This window comes from Meleagris gallopavo, chromosome 1, assembly GCF_905368555.1.
Source record: "Meleagris gallopavo chromosome 1, MGAL_WU_HG_1.1, whole genome shotgun sequence".
Taxonomy (NCBI): domain Eukaryota; kingdom Metazoa; phylum Chordata; class Aves; order Galliformes; family Phasianidae; genus Meleagris; species Meleagris gallopavo.
The window spans coordinates 169,003,833-169,026,781 of NC_139404.1; the positions used below are offsets into that span (position 1 = coordinate 169,003,833).

At 39.0% G+C, this 22,949-nt stretch overlaps 1 protein-coding gene across 3 annotated transcripts; it reads left to right on the forward strand.

Moving 5' to 3' along the window:
* The first annotated feature begins 36 nt into the window (after window positions 1-36).
* PROSER1 (proline and serine rich 1) lies at window positions 37-20,976 on the forward strand. 3 transcript variants are annotated; one of them, XM_085215957.1, is made up of 13 exons: window positions 37-717; window positions 3,375-3,440; window positions 4,461-4,529; window positions 4,810-4,904; window positions 6,504-6,597; window positions 7,108-7,218; window positions 7,879-7,962; window positions 9,293-9,371; window positions 11,798-11,893; window positions 12,017-12,061; window positions 14,314-16,075; window positions 16,733-16,880; window positions 20,784-20,976. In XM_085215957.1, the coding sequence occupies exons 1-13, from the start codon at window positions 673-675 to the stop codon at window positions 20,787-20,789; spliced, it is 2,700 nt and encodes an 899-aa protein (XP_085072083.1). In that variant the 5' UTR covers window positions 37-672; the 3' UTR covers window positions 20,790-20,976. The 3 variants fall into 3 exon arrangements, with proteins under 3 accessions (XP_085072083.1, XP_003203338.3, XP_085072084.1); XM_003203290.5 differs by lacking the exon at window positions 20,784-20,976 and adding an exon at window positions 18,201-19,877 and having other exon boundaries at window positions 38-717; XM_085215958.1 differs by lacking the exons at window positions 37-717; window positions 3,375-3,440; window positions 4,810-4,904; window positions 20,784-20,976 and adding an exon at window positions 18,201-19,877 and having other exon boundaries at window positions 4,506-4,529.
* The last annotated feature ends 1,973 nt before the right edge of the window (window positions 20,977-22,949 follow it).

The window sequence follows — 22,949 nt, forward strand, 5'->3', positions numbered from 1 at the left end:
TTCAGGCACTGTTGCAGACGACCAAGATGGGGAAGGGCCTTCGAGCTGCTATGTGACGTCATAGCTGTGCGCCCGGCGCAGGTGCAGGACCGGCGGAGCGGGCAGTGCGGGCTGTAGAGCTTCTCGCTTCTTTTCGCTTTGCCTCGCCCCGGCTCCTCTCTCCTGCGCCGCTGAGTCCCGCTTCGAAGTGCTCGACCGCGCTCAGCCTTTGTGGCCGCCAGAGCGCAGCGGGCGGCGTGGCTATGGCGGCTGGCAGCGCTCTGCGGGCGGGCGCGGGCCTCGGAGCCGCGTGCTGAGGGGAGCGGCCCCTGCGGCCGTCTTTCTGCTGCTACCTCTGCCTCCTCCCTGCCCTGCCCTGCCCTGCCCTGCTCACCTCCTCTCGCAGCGCTGCGAGCGGCCCTGTGCCGTGCAGAGGCCGGGTGCGGGTTGTGGTGGGGCATTGAGCAGCGCCCGGCGCGCTGCCTTTGTCTGCCTCCGGCAGCTCTGAGGGACCGGCATCCCATCCCTCTCGTCTTACGTTGCTTATTTTAGCCTTTTTTTAAACTTACGTATTTCTGTCCGCATAAAGACTCTCGTTGAAAGCTTTGATTTAGATTTTTTTTTTTTTTACTTTGTTTTTTTGCGGTTGTTTTTCCCTCTATTCAAATACCTGCACTGAGTGAACTAATAAAGATGGATAAGAAATCATTTGAAACCGTGCTGGATGAAATTAGAAAGGTAATTTTTCATTTTGCATGTTAATTTAACCGTCTGGTGGTAGAATACTCCTCTCGAGGAATGTGCCATGTTAAATTGTGTACTGTAATTATCACTTGAGGCTTAAATAAAGACTAAATTATACCTCATTTTGGAAAACCATAATCCAGCATTGCAGGTGCTCATCGTGATCATTGTATACAGCAGCATGAGGCAGCTGTGCTGTGCTTGCTTGGTTTGAGGTAGTTTTATTTTCTCAGAAAACTGAGCCCATGTACACACTGTTAGCAAACTAACAAGATGTGCTTGGAGAATGCTTATTTGGGGTACGTTTGCCATGGCTTTTAAGTGGTAATAAAAGCCAAAATAATCTATCAGCACATTGGTCAGGGTGAAGGGATGCTTGGCTCGTCCAGCTGAAGAAGTGAGTTTGTAAAATGAGATGTATTTTATAGACCACCTTTTATATGTATGTTTAGGAGACAGAACACACAAATCACACACCGTGGAGAGTTTCTAGGCTGCATTCTGCTTGCCATATTCAAATGCATATCTCCACCAGTTCACGAGCATTTCCTTCCTCTGAGTTGATCCATGTTCTGAACTCTGGTGATGTGTCTCCTGTTACAAAAGTGCTGAGCAAAATACTTGCTTGGTGTAGAAGGCAGAGGTACAGACCTGCCCTCCTGTTCCCTGGCAGATGCTAACATTTCTTTCTGCATTGAGCTCTGCTTTTGAAAGGGAAGCTGGAGATGGATAGCTGAGGCAGTTCCTAACTGTTGGAAATGGAAACAGAAAAATAAGTGTCAGAATCCTTTAGGGTCACTGAGAGATGAATGGAAGCATGGGTCCTGCCTTGTGTGGGAAGTTCAAGCCTGGATTACTAGATGGGAGGTTAAGCAGAGGTGAGGAAACATCACAGAGCCAGTATGTGACCTGCTAAAGCTGCTGTGGTGTGGAAGGGAAGGGTTATGCACCAGAGGTTGTCCTTACAAGGGGCTGTCCAGAAGGGATCATTTGCTCGGTGTGTTATGGTACTAGAGGGTGCAGCTCTTACTTGAGATGCAGCAGTGACCATGGTTGAAGTTATTCTTTTGGGTGATATTGGGGTACTAAGTGCTTTTGCACAAAAGCCCTGGTGATGTTTACTGGCATAGTGGCACATGTGAGCATTTTATATAAGGTCACTCTCATAAACTTCTCTTTATAAAGCAGGTTGGACATTGGGCATGTATGTGTATATATGTATGCTGTGTTATCAGCTAAAGATATGATACAATTATTCCAGGATATGGATTTGCCTCCTAACCTAAGGACTGTCATGGGAAATACGGGGATAAAATTAGGGAACAGCTTGCACACGAAGAACTTCTTCTGAGAATTGATGGAGGAAAGGAGCAGTGTCTCAAGCGTTACATCTGCATTGCAGCCTGTCAGAATACATTCTGTGATTACTAAATACTGCAGAGAAAAAGGTTTTTGGCATGGGATGTCAGGCGTTTGTATTTCCTGATGCTATCTGCCTGTATTCCTGTAAGCTGCATTTACTGCTCATCTAAGCATCAGTGCTGTGCTGTCTTAATGCTAACCGTGCTGCTTCAGTGTAACCTGGATCTTTGTTGCTTTGTTTAACCTTCATGGAGAAGAACCTTCTTTATTATGTGACTCGCAAGTCAATTGTGTTATACCTTCCACTTTCACTCCTACAATTAGCAGGAACAAATTATTTAAACGTCTTAATGTGCAGCTTTAGTGCCATCTTTCTCCATGCGTATTTATGATAATTAAAAAAATAAATTTTATGTACAGCAAAGCAGAGTAATGCTTTTTATGTGTTTTCTTATTATGAAGTTATCAATTGTCAGTTTATATGCTGTATGACATGCTACTTTTGTGTGTTTGGTTGTTTGGTTTTTTTTCCCCACAAATATGAAAAGAGAAGGAAGGGAAAGAAAAAAAAAAGATAGAATGAAGAGAGAAGTGCATTTTCCCTCTGACTTCAGCATTTCTGATAGTTTCAGGCTCATAAAGAGGTATGGGAGTTTACCTTGAACAGTGTGCAAGTGGATTCTGTGCACCTGTGCTCCTGCAGGCAGACTGCAGTGGCAAAGACCTTCATTTCCATCTGTGTGGAAGGACAAGGGGAGAAAAGAAAGAATAGGGGCAGGTTTTAGAGCTACGATAAGACAACAAAGCCCCTCTGGAGCAAACTTTTATCATGAACTTCATTCTGTCCGTTGCAGTCTTGTTTGCCACTCTCCATAAATTCACTGCAGTAAGATACTCAGCTCATTATTTTATAGGGATGTACAAAGGGATGTACAAAGAATAACAATCTGCATTATCTTTAACATAAGGTTGATGTAAACCTTAGTGGCAAAAATAAGAATGAATAACATATTTCTTTCAGTGTGGCTTTAAACCAAAGCAATACGAAATGAAATAAAAACAGAATGTTTTTTATACAGAAAATTTCAGTGACCTTTCTCTACTTTTCATTGTTCCCTTAATTAAGGAGAATGCAGTCACTTAGAAATACTGCAGTTGATGGTGTAAATGTCATTTTGCAAGGTTAAATGTGTTTTTTAGACTAATAGGTTTGTTTAACAGGACTGTGCTGTAATTATAATTTTTGGGGGGCTACTTATTTGTCTTTTTTCTTTTTCTGCATCTTCTAGGCTGTATTGACTGAGTACAAATTAAAAGCTATTGAATATGTTCATGGATACTTCTCTAGTGAACAGGTAAAGTCAACACAGTTGCAAATTTAATGGGAGTTGTTGGTTTTGTCTATTCAGTAATATAGAATGTATCTCCAGTCATACTGAAGCCAAAGAGATTTATTTCCTCATTACTGTATCAACATTAATCTGTTAAAAATAGTTCTAAATTCTTGTGTATTATCAAACACATTACATTTTAGATTCTCTTGCATGAGGAAAACTGGGGAAAATAATCATGGAATTTGGAATTATCTTGCATAGATTTTCTAAAGTTTTAAGTATACAGCTGCTGCCTTGTCCTATGAAGACAGGCTGAGAGAGCTGGGGCTGTGCAGCCTGGAGAAGAGAAGGCTCTGGGAAGAGCTGAGAGCAGCCTTTCAGTATCTAAAGGGAGGCTGTAAGAAGGGAGAGGACAGGCTCTTTAGCAGGGTCTGCTGTGACAGGACAAGGGGAAATGGTTTCAAACTAAAAGAAGGGAGATTTAGACTGGATACAAGGAAGAAATTTTTTACAGTAAGGGTGGTGAGGCATTGGCACGGGTTGCCCAGAGATGTGGTGGATGCCCCATCCCTGGAGACATTCAGAATCAGGCTGGATGGGGCTCTGAACACCTGATCTACCTGTGGATGTTCCTGTTCATTGCGAAGGAGTTGGACCAGATGACCTTTAAAGGTCCCTTCCAAATCAAATGATTCTATGATTTTTGGTCCTATTTGCAGTTTTTTGTTTGCTTTTCTGCTTCCTATGTGGGAATTGTGCATATATAAAAATGCATAGCGAGGAACGTCTGTGTGTTTTAAATACTTTAATAGAAAGTCTTCCCTTTGCAACACTGGATTAGTTAGCAGCCTGTTTGGATGTAAAAAGAGCATTAAGTACTGATGGACACTGAGGTGATCAAACATTACAATCAAACATCACAGACAGAGTTGTCTATTTAGCTGTATAACACTGTACTCTGTGAATGGAAAGAATGTGTTGATGCTCTTAGCACCATTTTTGATATACACGAAAGATTAATTGATGGTTTTTCTAATGCAGGTTGTTGAGTTACTGAGATATTTCTCCTGGGCTGAACCACAGCTGAAGGCAATAAAGGCTTTGCAACATGTAAGTTCTTGTGTAATAATCTTGAGGAATATGTTCTCTCTTTTAATCTTGTTTTAAATTTGTGATGTGTGCATTAGCAGCTGCCCTTTAATTGTCTCTTCATCTCTCTTTCTATGGTTTCACAGTGTGAATGCACATACAATCTCCTTCTCAACGAGAGGAAAAGAATATTAAACATTTACTGAAGTACACGATAGATTGCTGTTATTAAGTTCTCAATTTAAAATAATTGTGTTGCATTATTTTATATATGTTCTTTTCTTTCTTGCTTGCTTGTCAGAAAATAGTGGCAGTCCCGGCATCAAAAATGGTTAATATTCTCAACTGTTTCACATTCAGTAAAGATAAACTTATTGCTCTTGAAATCTTGGCATCGTAAGTATCTCTCGTGTTGTATGTCCTTAAGATGTATTTGCTGTTTTTACTAATGTTTGACTATGTAAAACTTAATGTATTTCTAGAAGGAAGAAGTTAAGGTAAAGCACGTATCTGCTATTGATGTGACTTTGAAAGAAGATGTGCTCAAATTTGTAGTTCATCTGAGTGTTGTCTGTGCTGCTTCTGCCTGCTGCAAAACTGCTCCTTAGCCAGTATTTTTAGAGCAGTCTTCAGATCCTCAAATGATGAGGGCCTTAAGCTTATTTCTGTTTACTGAAATGTAAGGGGCTTGAGACCAGAATGTTCTGAGCTTTACTCTTCAGCATTTGAAAAGTCCTGTGATTATTACGTAAAAATGTGTTAAGTGCTTCACTCAAATTGTTTGATTTACAGATCTAATGTCTATAAAAGATTTACCTTTTACAATTGTATGTATTGGAACTCTTCTGCCTGGTTTAGGGGATTTTTTATATGAAGTGTTCTGTTTTGTTATTGTTTGCATTGAGTATGTCTGCCTTGCATATGAACATTATAGCTTAGAGTTAATTTGATCATTTGGAGTGATATAAATATATGATGTAAACATCCATAAAACAGTAAAGACTGATGATATAGGCATGATCTTACTTTTAGAGTTGAGGTGTGAGAAACTGTATGAGTCCTCCTGATCTCTTTCAGACCAAAGCAAAATAGGATAGCCTAAAGGAAGTTCAGTAGTATAATTAACTCATTTTTCTTCTTGAAATGGGATTGGTGCTCATATGCTCTTTTGTTAGTATACTTCAGCTGGTGTGATCATTCACATTTTAATATAGTCTTTCAGGTATTTTTTGTGGCTTTATTCAGCATTCTGCTGATTGTGTCTATTCTAATGTTTTCCTCCTTTGATTAGTTGTTCTTTAAGTGGCTGAATTGTATTTCCAGTGTCTTGGCAGGAGCATAGTACTTGACATCAGTAAAAATGCGGTCAGGGTTTTGAACAAGACAAGTGGAACCAGGCATTAGCCTTCCTGTATGTGCACGTTTTGTTGTTCTCTGTGGTGTGTCTAGCTTCATTTTTGAAAGAGGATCAAGGGAAAAGGAAGGGTACTTTTTGGAGGTATCTGAGGAGTTTCTATAGTACTGCAGAACATGGGTAGAGTTGCCAGGAGTTTCAGCTTAATTTTTCTGGAGTAAACAAGATGAAAATTTGTTTATCTATCAATCTAGTAAGGAGCAGTGACAAATTCAGTAGCTGGTACTTTTCTGCTGTGCTGGGAATTGTATGCTAGTGGCAATTAAAATTTTCTAATGAAACGCTGTGATCCAGAATCCATTTTGTCAGCTTAGTTATTTTTACTGTAAAGTCTAGCCATTGCTATCCATTGTTCCATATTGCTTTTGATACCATGTTTCACTTACAGGTGTGAAGTCTATACTTAAGTCTAGGGTTTTTGCTTTAGTAACAGTAGTAATGTTACAATCTGAACTTTTTGTGTTTTTCTTAATGAACTGTTGGATATTGGCTAAATAATTGTTGATCATTTTTCAGTAGTGCATTATTTCTGATAAGTGTACAGAATGACAGTAATCTTTTGTTGACGTCTCTATTTGTAGCAACATTGTTGATGCTCAGAATTACCGCCTTATCGAAGATCTGTTCAGAATTAATATGTCAGAGAAGAAAAGGTGCAGAAGAATTCTTGAGCAGGTAGTCAAGATACTCTGTTTCTTTCATTCTGTCAAATGTAGTATTGTTTCTGTCTTTATGGTTATTGTGGGGTGAAGACTTCCTTTGAGGACTGCTGGGAACTGTTGGTAGAAAAGAGGATGAAAGAAGCAGTCAAAGAAAGAGAAGAACTGTGTAGTGTATGTGCAAGAAAAGGGAAGTTTTTGTTGGGCATTGGGATAACGTGGAGAAAGAGGGAGAGAAACATAACCAGTACTTGAGGAAACAATCTGGGTTTGTTTTAGAGAACAAGTGCTTAACCCTAAGTTCAGTACAAGCTGAGATGAGTTGAGTAGAGTTACTGAAAGCAAATGGGGCTTTGGCAGAACTTCACAAGGGCTATTTGGCAAGAAGATCTGACAGATAGAGACAAAGCTTTGAGTTGTTCCCCGCAGATCGATTTATACAGTCTAAATGTCATGAAATATTAATGCATTTCTTTAAAGCATTGAATTTTATAGCAAATAATGACCTCTCTTGATTATTTTGCAGGCTTCAAAAACGGGTTGTAAGGCTCCTCATGCTATGATATCATCTTGTGGCATGATTCCTGGCAACCCTTATCCCAAGGGCAAACCAAGCCGTATAAATGGGATTTTTCCAGTAAGCATTTGCTTTTCGTGACGTTCTTGATTTAGGATTCATTATAGTATAACCAAAGTAGGATTCATACATATGTGAGGAAGAGTGGAATTAAAAGCAGTGATTTTAATTATATCATCCATTTCACTTCCGCAGTGAACTGTAATTATTTTTATTTGCATATTCTTCCTATGCTGCTTTGTGTAAAGATTACTGATTACTGCAAAAATAAGATACTGTTCATATATGGAAAACACTGTAAATTACAGCAATATTTGGCAGAATCAGGAGAGGTGTAAGGAACCTCACTCGTACATAAGATGGCTTAATATGATCACTACAGTACTACTGATAACCTTAGAGCAGTCGTAGTTTGTGTTTCCTGTGAACACTTTAAGGAATAGAAGTGTAAGTTAGCATGTCCACAGATCAAAATTCAGGCTGACTGTTTAATATGCATCTCTCTACAAAAGCCCAGTGTTACGTACCCAGCTATTGGAATACTCTTGTTCAGCATTTAACAAGTCTATAACACCATTTTTTTTTCCCCCAAAACATGTGTTGCTTTTAAAATATTTGGAAACTCAAATGTAGTTCAGACATAAGGCAAATATGCCAGAAATTCTACAGTAAGATTTACTTCTAAAGTAATCCCTAATAGTTGATTTTCTTTTGTTTCAGGGAACCCCCATCAAAAAGGATACAGAAGAATGTACGAGTGAAGGAAAAGGAATAGCAGCCCGTATACTTGGCCCATCCAAACCAGTATGTCTGATAAATGAATAAGTAAATGAAACTTCTAAGAAAAAAAATCTAACCAACTGCAGATTTAATACAGCTTTTATATGAAATGTGGTTATGTTTCAAGAAGATTGTAGAGCAGCAATTTCAACAAAGTTGAGTAAAGAATAAAGTTAATATGTTCTAGAATTTTTGTAGATAATGTGAACAGAATCAAGCTGTAGATTGTATCTTTGGGGAATAGGATTCTCTAGTGGATACAGTGTGTGTGCTCATTCAAAACAGAATTTAAATTACAGTAGCAGAAGAGAAAACTAAAAGCAGTTTTAGTACTCCATTGTAAGCTAGTGGAATTTTTAGATACAAATATATGTAATTTTATGTTACAGTCTCTGAGGTTTTCCTTCATGAACATAAAAAGTGCTTACATCATAGAAATGTGAATTATGGAAGTTATTTAGGAAGTACTAGCTTCTTAACAACATAGTTGATGTATATTTCAAACTTTTTAAACGTGTGTGACAAACTTTCAGTGAACCTGATACTATCTAGAATTAGTGTCCTAATGTTTTATTTCCACTTATATTGTGAGATGTTTCCCACTAAGTGGTATTATTTTGAAGTGAAATGTAGCCTCATAAGTATTTGTTAGTTTTAAATATACTAAATCTTTAAAGTGAGAATTCAGTCCAAAACTGCAGAGTGTGAAGTCTACAAGGCAGGAAGAAATTCTCTTTCCCACTTGTGCTCAGTAGGTATTCCAGTTCCTAAAGGGGATTTTTCATTACGTAAAGGAGCCTCACAAGAAAACTAGAGAAGGACCCTTCATCAGAGAGTGTAGCAATAGGACAAGGGCAATGGCTTTAAACTAAAAGAGGGGAGATTTTGATTAGATATTAGGAAGATATTTTTTACTGTGAGGGTGGTGAGGCACCTGGAACAGGTTGCCCAAAGAAACTGTGGATAGCCCTTCCCTGGAAGTGTTTAGTGTCAGTGTCAGGCTGGATGGGGCTTTGGGCAGCTTTGTCCAGTGGAAGGTATCTCTGCCCTTGGTGGGCAAGTTGGAGCTCAATGGTCTTTCAGATTCCTTCCAATCTAAGTCATCCTATGATTACATTAAAATGTAAAGTTGTATTAGCGATGTTTGTTTCATTCTCTTGAAAAAATGAAATATATGCAGTCAGTATGGATATTACAGAGAAATCTGATATCATGAATATTTTCACTGTGGACAACAGCAGTTCTGAATGTTAGCTTTCTGACAAAAAGTAGGTAATGCTTTCACTATTCTTCCATTTTTATTTATTTATTTATTTATTTTTGTTATTGTTGTTGTCTGTTTTTGTTTATGTAGGCTCCATCAACCTACAATCCACACAAGCCTGTTCCATACCCCATCCCACCATGTCGGCCACATGCAACTATCGCACCAAGTAAGGCTTCTGTGTGTTTTTATCTTGATGCTACTGTTCCATCCATTTGCCTTTTAATTAATATGTCAATATGTCAGTTTCTCTGACCACAATTAGATCTGAAATTGGCTTGTGCTACCTAAGCATGTTCTGAATACAGGTTTCTGCCTCTTCCTGTCATGAATGGAAAGTTGCTAGAAAGATAAACATATACTGACTTATTTTTCCAACATCCATGTTGTGAGAAAACTTCAGTGTCCTGTTCTGAGAACAGTATAGTTCACTGATGGGAGACACTGTGTATCTTAGATAAGATTGAGGCCGTGTATCCATTTTAATCTTTTACAAAGGTGTGGACTTTGGCTTGACAAGTCTGTTGACTTGTTGCTGTCATGTCAAACTTAAGATATGGTCAGGTTCAGCCCTACTCTGGATGGGAATATGTGGGAATTTGCTGAATAGCAGGGACCTCTTCCTTAGTTGACCTCAGTAAAAGCACTTTATTGTCTCCTCATCACAGTGGAACACTGTTTCCTAAAATAAAAGTTTAGACTTTTAGGTGAAGATTTCAGACTCAGAAGGGCACTGCATTTGCGCTTACCATAATATGTTTGATCTGATTACTCCTAGTCATGTGCCTCATGCAAGATCAAGCCTTTCTTTATAAGCTCCTCTCTTCTTGCTCTGCTGCAGCAATTGTTTGATTCGAGACATTTGTGGTAGCAAGGCAATTAGAAGCACTTCTATCACTGGTAGCTGTAATCCATCCACCTAAATGCTCTTCCTAGCAAATGGCAAAAATTAGTGACATAGGCTTTGCTGGCAGTACTCTTACATGGCCATTTCTTTGAAGTGGGAATTTGAAGATCCTATATGGCTGGGCTCTGGTCTTTTTGTGCAGCAGACAGAAACTTGTTCTAAATTTGCCATTCTGTGAAGAGCTCTGGTCTGCAAGCTTGCTTTTCACTTATTTCAGGAATTTCAGGGAGATTTTAAGGCATTTGATGAGAAAGCATGTGATGTTATTTAGCATGAATATTAAAGGGTGAGTCATCTAACAAACATAATGTCTACAAATGTCTTTATAAAGAATCTAGAAAAGTAGGCAATACTAACAGGTAGAGTAAGTCTAATGACTTGTGTCCTAGAAGTGCCTTGCTCTCCAAAAAGCTTACAGGAAACTTGCAAACTAGCTCTAATTTATATTACATAAATCCTGTGTGAAGCAAATTGGGACACAAAGTTTGTCCTATGGCTGCACATAAATACTAGGACATGAAGTAGTTTTTGAGGTCTCAGAGCCTTGTTAAACTTCAACACAGTTTTAAAAAACCTTTGTGATAAGGGAACTGATGATAAATACGTATACATATAAAATAACATTTGATGAGATTGCAGTTGTTGATGTATAACTATTGAATCTGATTCCAACAATGTTTAGAAAGATTGGAATGATGTTTTATTTTCTGCTTCTTATATGTTTTGGTGTAGCATCTGCTTTCTCTGAGACACAGTGATTGTTAGTTACTTCTCTGATTTTGGACCATGAATTGTCCTGCAAGAGGAACCACGTGAAAGTATGAAACGAAAAAGGATTTTTATATGTCAGATTGCTGCTTTTTGAGTATTTTTTAAGTGGTGTCTTTTCCCATTAAGCATAAGTTTGTATATTCTTAAAACGGTCATTCAGAACCATTGTGGATTGTATGTATATTCCTGTGGTTTAAATTCTGATGCTCTTCATCAGAAATGTATACCACAGGTACACAGTAGCAGTTTGGGTTGCTCTAACCCAAGAACAGTTCTAAAGAATAAAGAAGGGGAAAAGGTATTTTTGTCATGTTTAGTAGAACAAGTACTTTATATAAAAATAATCTGCTGGTCTCACTATCTCTTTACATTTAAAGAGAGATTGAAGAGTGATAGATTAAGAATTTGGCATGCACAGAGATGGGACATCATTCTCTACATTTTCTCACTAGCAGTGGAGGGCTGGTCATGATCATTGATATATTTGGCTCTTTTGTTTGTTAAGGCTTTTCATGTTAGAGGAGGAATTGCACCAGCCTTTAAGTTAGAAATAGGAAAAAAAACAAGTGAAGCTGCAGACACTGACTTTTTCCTCCCATTAAGTTCTTCAAGAGACATGGAAATGAAAACAGTTGAAACCTGTCTTTTCCAGGCTGTTTCAAGGTGAAAAAATCAAAATTCAGTTTCGGCTATGTTCTGCTGTAAAAACAATCAGAGATCTTCTCTTCCTAAAACTTGGATCATAATGTGTGTCACTCAGGCAGATAATGTCAAAAACCCAAACAATTAATGGCTTTGACTTTTTAGTGAAGAGATGTCTTAAAATCTTGATAATAGTCTTTTTAAGGAAAGACACTGGGTCATTCACATATGGGTTCTTCTGGCAAATAAGATGTTTACTGCATTTCTTCTTTTAGGTGCTTACAACAATGCTGGCTTAGTTCCAATGGCTAATGTCATAGCTCCAGGCTTACCAGCTCCTTCAACATACACTACTAATCAAGGGGTATCAGGTAAAGCGCATATAGGTTTAAAAGCGTTGAAGATATTTTCTCCTCTTTCTTTGTTATGACTGGATTATTCATTGCTGGAGTTCTGTTTGCTTTAAAATAATCAGACTGTTGTTCTCTGTTTAGAAAATGAAGACCTTTCCAGCCAGGCAAAACCTTCCCAAAATCAAGGTAAATTCAGATCCGCAAGGGGTTTATCATGTTGATTGTAACTCTGTTAATTGTTCAGAAAATGTAAATCATGTATTTGTTTAGTATGATTTTCATAAGCATTGAAGTATTTAATTGCAGTTGAAATATAATCCCTTGAGAACCGATGAAAATTCATTTCAGGCATTTGGCACAGTTGTTGAAACATTAAAACCTGGCCTTTTGTGTTAATTCATTAGAGTTTTATCTTCTTGAGCATCTGTGTATGCGTTTAAGAGTTCATATAAAAACCTAAATCAAAATATGCTTTGCAGTATAGTGTATTGAAACACTTCATTGATATTTTTTGCAGTTGTTAAAACCTTGGACCTCTATTTGAAAATCCATTCACATTTTAATTCCATATATTAGTTGCAATGGGAGACTAGGAGTACAAAATAGACATATTCTTTGTTCCTAGTTTGTTGAAATCCATATCTAGAATATCTTAACTGTTAAATTCAGGTATGTCTACCTGCAGTTTTGTCTTGTGCTTTAAATTTCAGTTATTTTTGCAGAAGAGAGTTGTGCATGTGTTGGTCTGTATATATGTGGTACTTGGTGTACTGAGATTTGGTAATTGAGGTGATAGTAATACAAATAGTAATAATAAATCCCATGATGAACTGGTAGTACAAGATTTTTGATAATACTTTGGTAGCTTTGACGAATATAAACTGAGAATCTATTATGTATTGAATCAGGTATATTAAAAAATACCCAAACAGACAACACGACTGTGATAAGTTTAGCTTCTGTAAGAACTTCCGGATAAAAAAAAACATATATTTTGTTTTTTCTTCTCTGTGCTCAGGCTTGGTAGAGCAGAAAGGCTGCTATTTCAAAGAATCACTTTCTACATATTTACCCTTTAAGTGTGCATGTATTTTTACGAGGTAGTTTATACAGGTAAATCAATACGTTGTAAGGAGTCAAATAGTCTCTTAGGAGGAGAAATTCAGTAGCAGCTTTGAGTTCTGTTGCAGCTGTGTTCCTCTGGTGATCATCTTTGCTGGGTTAAAAATTGTGATCACTGGGAGAATATTCAGCTTGGAAACAGGGTGAAGGAAAATACAGAATCCAGAGCAGAGCAGTCTGAGTTTAGATTTTTGGAAAAGGCTATGTAAAAGGAAATGACTTGTTTGTCACTTTTCTCACTTTAGAGTTTCAAGATGCATAAACCAGGAGTCTGTCACATGAAGTTAGGTCCAAGATTTTAAAGATTCCAGTTTTCATTTAGTTTATGCATAGAAGTTGGGGTGAGAGAGAAATCCAACCTATTTTGGGCCTATGGGAGATGAGTTTGACCAATTGCATCAGTGATTTGCTTACAGTCGAACTGACCATTTTTTAAGTAAACTAAAATTACAAGGGTTGTTTTGAGGAGAATGATTAATTACATTCATATTCCACAGGGTACTAGATGTAGAGATACCAAGGCTCTTGATGTGCCAGCCTTCATAAAATGCAGTTTCTGCCCCGAACCCTGACAGTGTGCCTTCTTGTTTTCCTCCAGCTTGACTTGTCTCTTTGACTTGATTAGTAGGGTCGATACAAATTAATATTCCTAGTGTCAGGTGGTTGCCTCAGTTATAGATGCCTGACTTTCAACTTCTAGCAATATTTGTTGATAAGGTCAAGTGACATTATTAGTTTAATACTGTAGTGTGATACATTAATTTAAAAGTGTACCTTCTTAGAATCAAAGTATGAAGGAAACACAGTGAAGAGAATGACCTGATTTTGAAAGAAAGAAAAATACCAGCACCTGAAATCAGCTTTCTTCAGATGTTGACTAAACTTCTCTGAAATCATGATACATTGAATTAACTGATTCTGAAGGAAATTCTGACCTTCAGTGAGAGTGAATGCAGAGGAGCCCAGGTGATCCAATGCCAATAGATACAGGTGTTTACCTGTATCATGTAACTATTCTTACAGAGTATACTTGAATATCTAAACTGTCTTGCATGAGATTATGAAGAGATGGTAGATGTCACAAAGTGTTTTGAAGATAAGTAGTAGCCTACATAATGTATAACTTGTGTGATGTGTTTGTACGTACCTTTTTGTTTTGTTTTTGTAGTTTCCAGTGTGGATTGTTTATATACAGACATTGTATGTTAGCTATTGCCTGTGTTTCATTTTTTGAAATGCTGTATAAAATGTGTTTGTGTTGATTTCAAACATTTCTGACAGTTTGAAGTATTCTTACCAGTTTTGTTTCTTTCCAGCTTTTTCTGCACAAACGAATCAGCTCTTTACTCCTCATGGTTCTAATCCTTCAACACCTGCTGCTACTCCAGTCCCTACCCCATCACCTGTCAAAGCAATAAGCCATCCATTAGCACCTGCAACTCCACTCATCTCTGGGATGAACATGTCTACCCCTGTCCTTCCTGTTTTCCCGGGACAGGTCTCCTCCTCCATCCATACATCTCAGCCATCCACACCAACTCCTACAGTCATCAAATCCCTTTCATTACCTGGTGTCCCTGTCACATCTGTACACAGTGCAACCTCTACTCCCATCCCTGCGGTTTTCTCTGGGCTGGCTTCTATACCCTCTGCTACACCAGCTCCACAAGGCTCTTCCACTCCGTGTGCTACACCTGCACCTAGTGAAGCTTTTGCATCTGCTACTACACCATTTGCTGGTCTCCCTTTTTCTGCAGCCTCTTCAGTTGCTTCAGCTAGTAATCCCACTCCATTGTCATCAGTTTTTGCTGGACTTCCTCTGTCCTTGCCACCCAGTGTCCAAGGGATTTCTAGTCCTGTTCCCTCAACAATTGCTAATTCTCCTGCCACCACCATTCCTGGTTCACTTAGCTTGCCTAACCCTATTTTGTCTGTCTTAAAGGGATTTCTGACATCAAATGACACTTCATTAATCAATTCATCTGCTTTACCTTCTGCTATGACAAGTGAACTTGCTTCTTTATCTGCTCTTGCTAATCAAAGCTCTGACCCTCCCACGTCCTCTGTCAAATGTTATACTCCATCAGCCACCCCCACCTCACAGCGTTCCTCCACGCCCGGGCTGGCCATTTTTCCAGGTCTTCCATCCCCATCTGTGACCAACTCTAGTTCCACTCCTCCAACATTGCCTGCACAGTCACCTTTAACCACTTCACCATCAGTTATGCCAGTCAACTGTGGCTCATCAGCCTCCCTCTTGCATGGCACAAGCCCTACTAATCCCGACCAGCAACTCTCATCAACCCCAGTTGCCACAAGTATCCCACAAGTTCTGATCAAAACAGAACCCATGAGTCCTACCCTCTCAGCCTTCAAAGGTCCTTCTCACTCAGCTGGCCCTTCTCATGGCACTATAGGGCTCTCAGCGCTCGGGCGTGCGTACACCTCAGCAGCGTCAGTGCCAGTCAGTTTACCCAGCTCCCTGAATCCAGCACTATCGGGTCTCTCCTCTTTGAGTGCTCCTCTAAACAACCCCAATTCTCTGGCTTCCATTTCCCTCGCCCCACATGGCTCCACCGCTCCCATTGCCCCTGTATTTAATGGACTTCCTCCTTTCACATCTCTAACCAGTAACTTTGCTTTTACTGGTAATCCAGCACTTACACCACCCGTCACTCTCCCAGGGTCTTTGTTAGCTACTCCAGCTACTACTGCTTCAGCTGTGTCTGCCCCTCATGTGAATTCCACAGCCGCCGTACTCTCAGGACTCGCCGCCTCAGCAACAGTCTCTGCTCCACCCTTTTCGCTTAACTTGTCCAGTGCCGTCCCTTCCCTTTTTTCTGTTGCCCAGGGACCTCTGGGATCATCAAACCCATCCTTCCCTGGTTTTCCTGTCTCTAACACACCCTCTGTCACTCCTGCTCTCCCTTCTTTCCCTGGCCTCCAGGCATCCTCTGCAGTAGCAGCAGTTGCACCGTTGCCGGCAGCTGCCACAGCCCCATCTCCGGCTCCGGTCCTGCCAGGGTTTGCCTCGGCCTTTAGCTCAAACTTCAACTCTGCACTTGTTGCACAGGCTGGGTATGTTTTTGTTTCTGAAGGAGCTCGGTACCACTTATTTTTCTCTTGAGCAAACCGCTGATTTTACTTTATACGTAGACCTTATTTTCGGTCCTAGTTAGTCATTATGATTAATTTGTAAACTTAGTTCACTAGTAGATTGCCACCTGACTTTGGAAACTAAATGGTATTTACTAAATAGGTTGTACTCAGTAGTCCCAGTTACCACAGGCTAATCCAGTGAGGTGCTGAGTGATCTCATTTCCCACATGAGAATATTTGGCATCTTCTGTCTTCTACACAGATGGATTCCACACTGGCATCCATTGATACATCCAGATAACAATGTTCCTAGATGTTCCTATGTTTTAAGCAAATACTAAGCATTAACTTTTGTCTATAAGGCTTTTTTTGTGTGTAGAGTAGGCACAACCAAGGTATAAAAACTTCTAAGTTCCCTCTTAGGTACATTGTGTTCCAAATGGTCTTGGTTTGTATATGTGAGAATAATTTCTGGGTAGGTAGAGACCAGGCTTTGTTTGCAAATTCTGGCCTTTGTGAAGCTTAGAAAAAAAGATGCTTTTCTCATTTGTGTAGATACAAATCTATATAGACCGAAATATAGGTTAACATTTGATAGATTGTTCCTAATAACAACCACATCTTGATTTCTTTCAGCTTGACTTCTGGACTGCAGACACCAGGAAATGCAGTTTTTCCTGGTCTTTTATCTCTCCCTGGTATCCCTGGCTTTCCCCAAAGTGCCGCACAGTCTTCCTTACAGGAATTGCAGCATAGTGCGGCTGCACAGTCAGCACTGCTACAGGTAAGGTGCCCGTTTGTTACTACTGTTCTGCTTCCAGTAACTACTTGAATATGTACCTGGGTGTTAACTTCTTAGGATTAAACAAGTAAACCTGTAACATGTTTGAGAACTGATTACAAGGATAATGGTAAAGAACAAATCAGATGAATTTCTTACTGAAGGTTTGGGGTGATAATCAATGTACAGTGCTTCTGGAAGTCATGAATGTAATGAAACCTTTTTTGAAAACTATGCAGAATAAGGAGTGAAAGGTAAAAGAAAAGGCAAGCACATAAAATTTTCGTAAGATTTGTTTTAAACTTAATGAACTGATCATGTAGCTGCAAAATCTGTGCTCAGATTCAGTCTGACATTTTAATACTTAAAGATTTCTGTGGAAAACTGCTTTATTTATGTACCTTTCTTCATCCTCCAGCAAATTTTATTGACTTTGTTGCTGTGCCTTTGTCTTGATAGTTCTCTATAATATAAACCTGAACTGGCATTAGGTAATGTGTAGCTTCATCATCTCTCTCATTTGTGAAACAGCTCGTTGTAGTCATCAACATACAGAGGCTAACTGAAGCTATCATCAGAGTTTGTATTTGATAATTGAGATGCTTATTTTGCCTTTTGTTAAAAAGGACTTACGTACAGATTAAGAATGCTGGCAGGGCTTTTGTTCTTCCATCCGAAATAAAGGCAGTAACGTGTCTTCAGTTGTTGATTTCTCTGTTCTGTGACAAATGAATTTTTGAGATGGAGCATATGTCTAATACTCTTTAATGTGCAAAACACTGTCAGACACCTCTTAAATAGCAGGGGAAATGTATCAAAACAAACAAATTACTTAATCTCAACTATGTTTTTGTAGCTCAGAGAATTATTCTGTGGAAATCTACATACAGAGGTTGCTTTGGAGAAATGTTTTTTCTTGTTTACGAGTTCCAGTCACTGAAATGAACATTTAGATACTCAAGCTATGTAGATGAAGAAGGCTGAAAGTCAGTGAAATGCTACAGCTCCTGATTAAGCTATGCCTTCCAAATCAGCTGTGGCTTCCAGTGTTGGAAAATAAATGCCAATAATGCTTCTTCATTTTTCCTGTTAATCCAGCTGCTTTCTCACTCTGGTATTTCGGAGCAATAATTGCACTGCAGTTTAACACATGCATACAGCAGCATTGCTCATCTTCATTCTTTGCATACTTCAAATGATACTTCAAGTAATTGCTGTTTTGGCTTGAGTGGGATTGGTATTGTGGCTGAAATTTTGCTTGATTTAGGTTTTTGTTTGTTTGTTTTGTCTGTGCTGTTTCCTAACTTCTTCTCTTCCTTGAAGGCACATTCTGCTTCTGCTCTGGAGAACTATACAGCTCAGCCTGAAGGTTTTGCTAACTATCCATCAACACCAGGAACACCATTTTCATTGCAGACAAGTCTGCCCCAGAGTGGATGGCAATAAATACCAGACATTTTTAAAGACTGCAGTGGTTGCTTGACAGAGCCTGGTCCTATTCACTTTGAAGGCTGTCTCCACTTTAGTGAGAGCGCTCTGCTTGAGTGGGAGCATGGTTTGAACTGGGGAAGGAGGGGAAACTCTGAGGATAAAATGATTCCAGGCAATTGTATCAGACATCAAACTTAGATTGTGATTGAATTTTATTGATTCAGGGTCTGATCCTGCAAGTTGCTGAGCATCCTTGACTCTCTTTGTAGTTTATAAATCGGAATGTTTGGTTTCTTCCAGGATCAGGAGCATTCAAACAGATGTTTGTGTAAATAGAGCAATTGGCTAACAAATCAAATGGGGAGAACAAGTATACTTAGTTGTGTGTGTAAGCACCTATTCTTCTGTTACATTTTGTGTGCTATATGTGGTTAATGTAGAATAAGACCTAGAATGAAATTAGGTAATTAAAGCTGTAGATGATCTTTAGATGCACACCTTTGTGTGTGCATAGATCAAGATCAGTTTATGGTTCTTCAGACCTTCTACCATTATGTCTGAGGATCTCCTGTTAGCATCGATAGTATGGTAAGGGGAGATCAGAGGGGCTTGGGAGTATTTTTACACTTTGAATTATTGTCATGGGCTTGCTGCTGAATTGTGTACTCTGTCAGAATCAGAAGGAGAGGACTAGGAAATGATAATGTATTTGGATAGAAGTGGATTATGTCTTACTGGAGTATGGTTTAGCTAGCTGGAAATATGTCTTTCCAAAGTCCATAAAAAGCCTTTTAATTTGCATCTAAAATAGTGTTCCATGACATTTCCCCTGCCCTCACACCTCTCTGTGGATGAAATTATTGTACTGCGGATAGATTGCCTATCCGGCACTTTTGACTGCAGACTTCTGTGAATGTTTACAGACATGGGTCAAGTTCTTCTTTCCCTTGTATTTACAGGCCCACTGGTTTTTGTTTGGTTGGCTATAAACCACAATTTGATGGTGCTTACAAGTTATCCTGTGAATATAAGTGGGAGCAGAATTTGGACCATGGGATTTTTAGTATTTTTCCTTGGAAAACGTACATGATTTTAAAGGCATATAGCTAAATTAACTGTATTGGTTAGGGAGGGTTATGATGCAGTATATAGAAAGGTCTTGCTTTGTTAGTGAAATTCGGTTGTGCACTCCTCTAATAATGTTAGTACCTGCGGCAATGTGTAACACATCATTGAATATCATCTATTTAAAGTAAACTCTCAATCGTGTCAATAGAGATGAATGATATTCAATCCTGTGATTAAATTAAAATGTAGAGGATATGATGCTGTAGAAAAGCTCTGCACCTAGAGTTTTACTTTTTTAAAAATGAATTCTGCTGGGAGATGTTGCTAATGTATTTTCTTTCAAGATGTGAACAAACTTTTTTAGAACATTAATGGAAATTCATGTACTGGTTTTTAACACAATTTTTTTAAATAAAAAGTTTACAGTCATGGCAAAAAGGCTTTGCTGACTATTTACCTATTTGCTTAAAATATAGATGAATAAACTTGTTTTTACTAAGACACTTTCTAATGTTTGATCCTACTTACGCAGGTTTGCGTAAATTGATGCTGAATTATCTATAGAAATATAAAATAGGTTTCCTAAAGAGTGATAATAGAAGTACTCTATGAAGTTTCGTTTAGATAGAAAATGTAAGTAGTGTCCTACACACTTTGTCAGTATTGGGCTAGTCTTGCATTTTCATAATCAGATTTACATATTATTTTAAAGTATGTTGCACATTCACATTTTTTATTTCGTGAAAGCGGGTGATTTCACAATGAGGTGCTAGTTTGATCTCTGGGTTGAGCCCTACTTTCCTAATCAACCAAGCAATCCAATAAAAAGCTTAAGCTAGCTTAGTTCACCTTGTAGTCAAAACCAGGTGTCAAACATCAGCCTTTATGTAATGTTTCATCATATGTAAGTAGTTCCTGTGTCAGTTTTTGGAAGCATGTATTGAGTGGTTATGGATTATGTGTTTGTGGTGAGCTTTTTCCTGTTTGAACTTGAAACATCTCAAGCGTATATATAAGAGACCGCGAAGCTTTGTTTCTCCAAATTAAGTCAGGTGAGAACTAGTGAAATTTTCACTGTTTGAAAAGTCTTTTTTTCCTGAAACACTGTACTTCATAAGTGGGGCCTACCTACTGGGAAATGTCCTTTACCAAGGGAAGAGTTTTCCATGCGCAGCTGGAGTCGTGTCAGATAGAAGCTTGTCATCAGTCTCAGACAAGTACACAAATTGGTTAAAACGCATTAAACTATCAACAGTTCCTCTCTATAATGGGCTCTCTTTTTTACTGAATCATGTTGAATAGGACATTGTGCATGGAAGTTTTCAATGGTTAGGATTAAGGTAAGTTTCATTTCATTAAAAAGTCTCTCCTGATGTAAAATTGTTTTTTATTAATTTTTCTCCTCAGGAATAAAGTCAGTGTTCTGCATTGCAGCTTGAAGCCAACTCCTGTAACCCAACCATGGAATTTCTGAAGAGGATTATTTGTCCTGAGCTCTTTCATACTTACTTGAGCACCATGTTTAAAGACCCAGGGAAAAGTCCGCTCCTGAGGCAAACGATGCCAGATCATACACTGAAATTGTCTTTGGAAAGGACTGTTGCTGTGTGACTCGAGTCTGGACTAATTATGGTTTGATTGTTCAGTTGCTGATTACTGCTGTATTTCAGCTATGCTGAGAGACTACAAAGTCAGGTGCAGTGAAATGTTATTTGAAATAAAAATCTTTATTCACAACAACAAAGAGAACCTATTGGGACAGTTTTTGCAAATGCAAGTTTCACTGTTTCAAGTGCTTTAATTGCAGTTGTACTAAATATGAGAGAAACGGGGTAATTGTTTTGTCATCTTCCTTTGACTTGCAGTGGAGTGATGTGAGCTTGACTAGGCCTGGAATGAAACTGACCACGATATGAGCATTCTTACTTTTGTGTCAGTTGTGTGCCTCTCTTGGTTGAGATGCAGAGAACCCATTTGATTGATTCTGTCTTATATTTATTCACGTTCTCATGAAGTCGTAGTCTCAATGGTGTCAACACCTTCCTGTCATCTCACCATCTTCTGCTGTAGGGAGCATGCTTTGCAGGGGAATTGGACTTGATCTCTAGAGGTCCCTTCCAACCCCTACATTTCTGTGATTCTGTCATCTTCTGTTCTAGAAAGCTGATACCATTTTCACACAAAAGGAGGAGGAGCAATACGGTGATGTTCCTACAAGTAGCAAGATGTTACTGGTAAACTCCTCTGTGTTCTAAGGGAGATGAATGAGAAGCCCAAAGCAAATAGGCTGTTGTCTGTTCTAGTTGGTAGGGGGGACAGAATTCAGAGATAGGAAAGGAATAGGTTGAGAAGTATTTAGAGGGTGGCCAGAGCCCAGAGCATGCAAGGGAAGATGGCCCTTAAAAGATCAGAGAGAAGGAAGATGAAACTCAGAACTATGTTATATGCAAATCTCATGTCCTGCAAATGTCATATCTACTGGATGATGGTATAAGTGAAGCAAGTGGAAATCTTAGACTGTAAAGGACTGGTCACATTTTGCAAACGTAGCGGTTGGTGCAGGGAAAGGTTGGAGAATGGAATGTTGACAAGTAAGCCACAAATCATTTTGTCTGACCTAAGCCTCTGTGATGATCCAGGAATAGATGTTAAAGGCCTGCAAATGACCTGCAATAGTGAAGTTATTTACCATAAAACAGTTACTTCAAAATAATAATATGAGGGTAGTTCTGCATGTTAGATTTTCCTATCTGAAATAATTAAGAGCACATATTTCTTCTACCTGCTGTCCTGTTAGTAGGCATTTGTCATGATCATCGCCAGTACGTGAAGGGGGCCTACAGAGAAGCTGGGGAGGGACTTTTTATAAAGGCATATAGTGACAGGACAAGAGGAATTGGTTTTAAACTGGAAGAGGGTAGACTGTGACTAGATATTAGGAAGAAATTCTTTATTGTGAGGGTGGTGAGACACTGGAACAGGTTGCCCAGCGATGTTGTGAATGCTCCCAACTTGAAGATGTTCGAGACCAGGCTGGATGGGGCCATGAGCAACCTGGTCTAGGAGGAGGTGTCCCTGCCTATAGCAGGGGGTTGGAACTAGATGATCTTAAAGGTCCCTTCTAGCCCAAACCATTGTATGATTCTATGAGCAGGTTTCATCTTACAGCCAAGAGGCCAAATCACTGGGGAAGTGCAACAAATGACTTCATATGGCATATTGTGACACTGGGGAGAATAGTGAGATAAATATGTGAGTCACAGTTTTGCAAGCTGTGCGTATAGTTTCCACTGTAACTTCAAACATCCATTCAGCGAGGGTAGGTTGAAGTCTTTGTGAAGCTACAAGAGAATTCTCTGGGGAGCAATCAGTGTTGAATAACCCATCTGGGACCAATGTGGTTACTGACATAGATGAAGGCTGGTATGAAATGAAGCTGGAATCATATCTTTCAAGATGCTTGAGGTAATGGATGCACACAGAAAACAATCATAGAATTAATGTGGCTGTATGTCAAAATCATAGACTACATATGAAAAAATATGCCTTATTGTCAAATAATTGTTTTGTGTC

Coding starts and splice junctions, on each gene's coding strand:
- PROSER1 (XM_003203290.5), top strand. CDS start 673: ATGGATAAGAAATCATTTGAAACCGTGCTGGATGAAATTAGAAAG. Junction 7,219..7,878: donor GTATAAATGGGATTTTTCCA/GTAAGCATTTGC, acceptor CTTTTGTTTCAG/GGAACCCCCATCAAAAAGGA. Junction 7,963..9,292: donor TACTTGGCCCATCCAAACCA/GTATGTCTGATA, acceptor TTGTTTATGTAG/GCTCCATCAACCTACAATCC.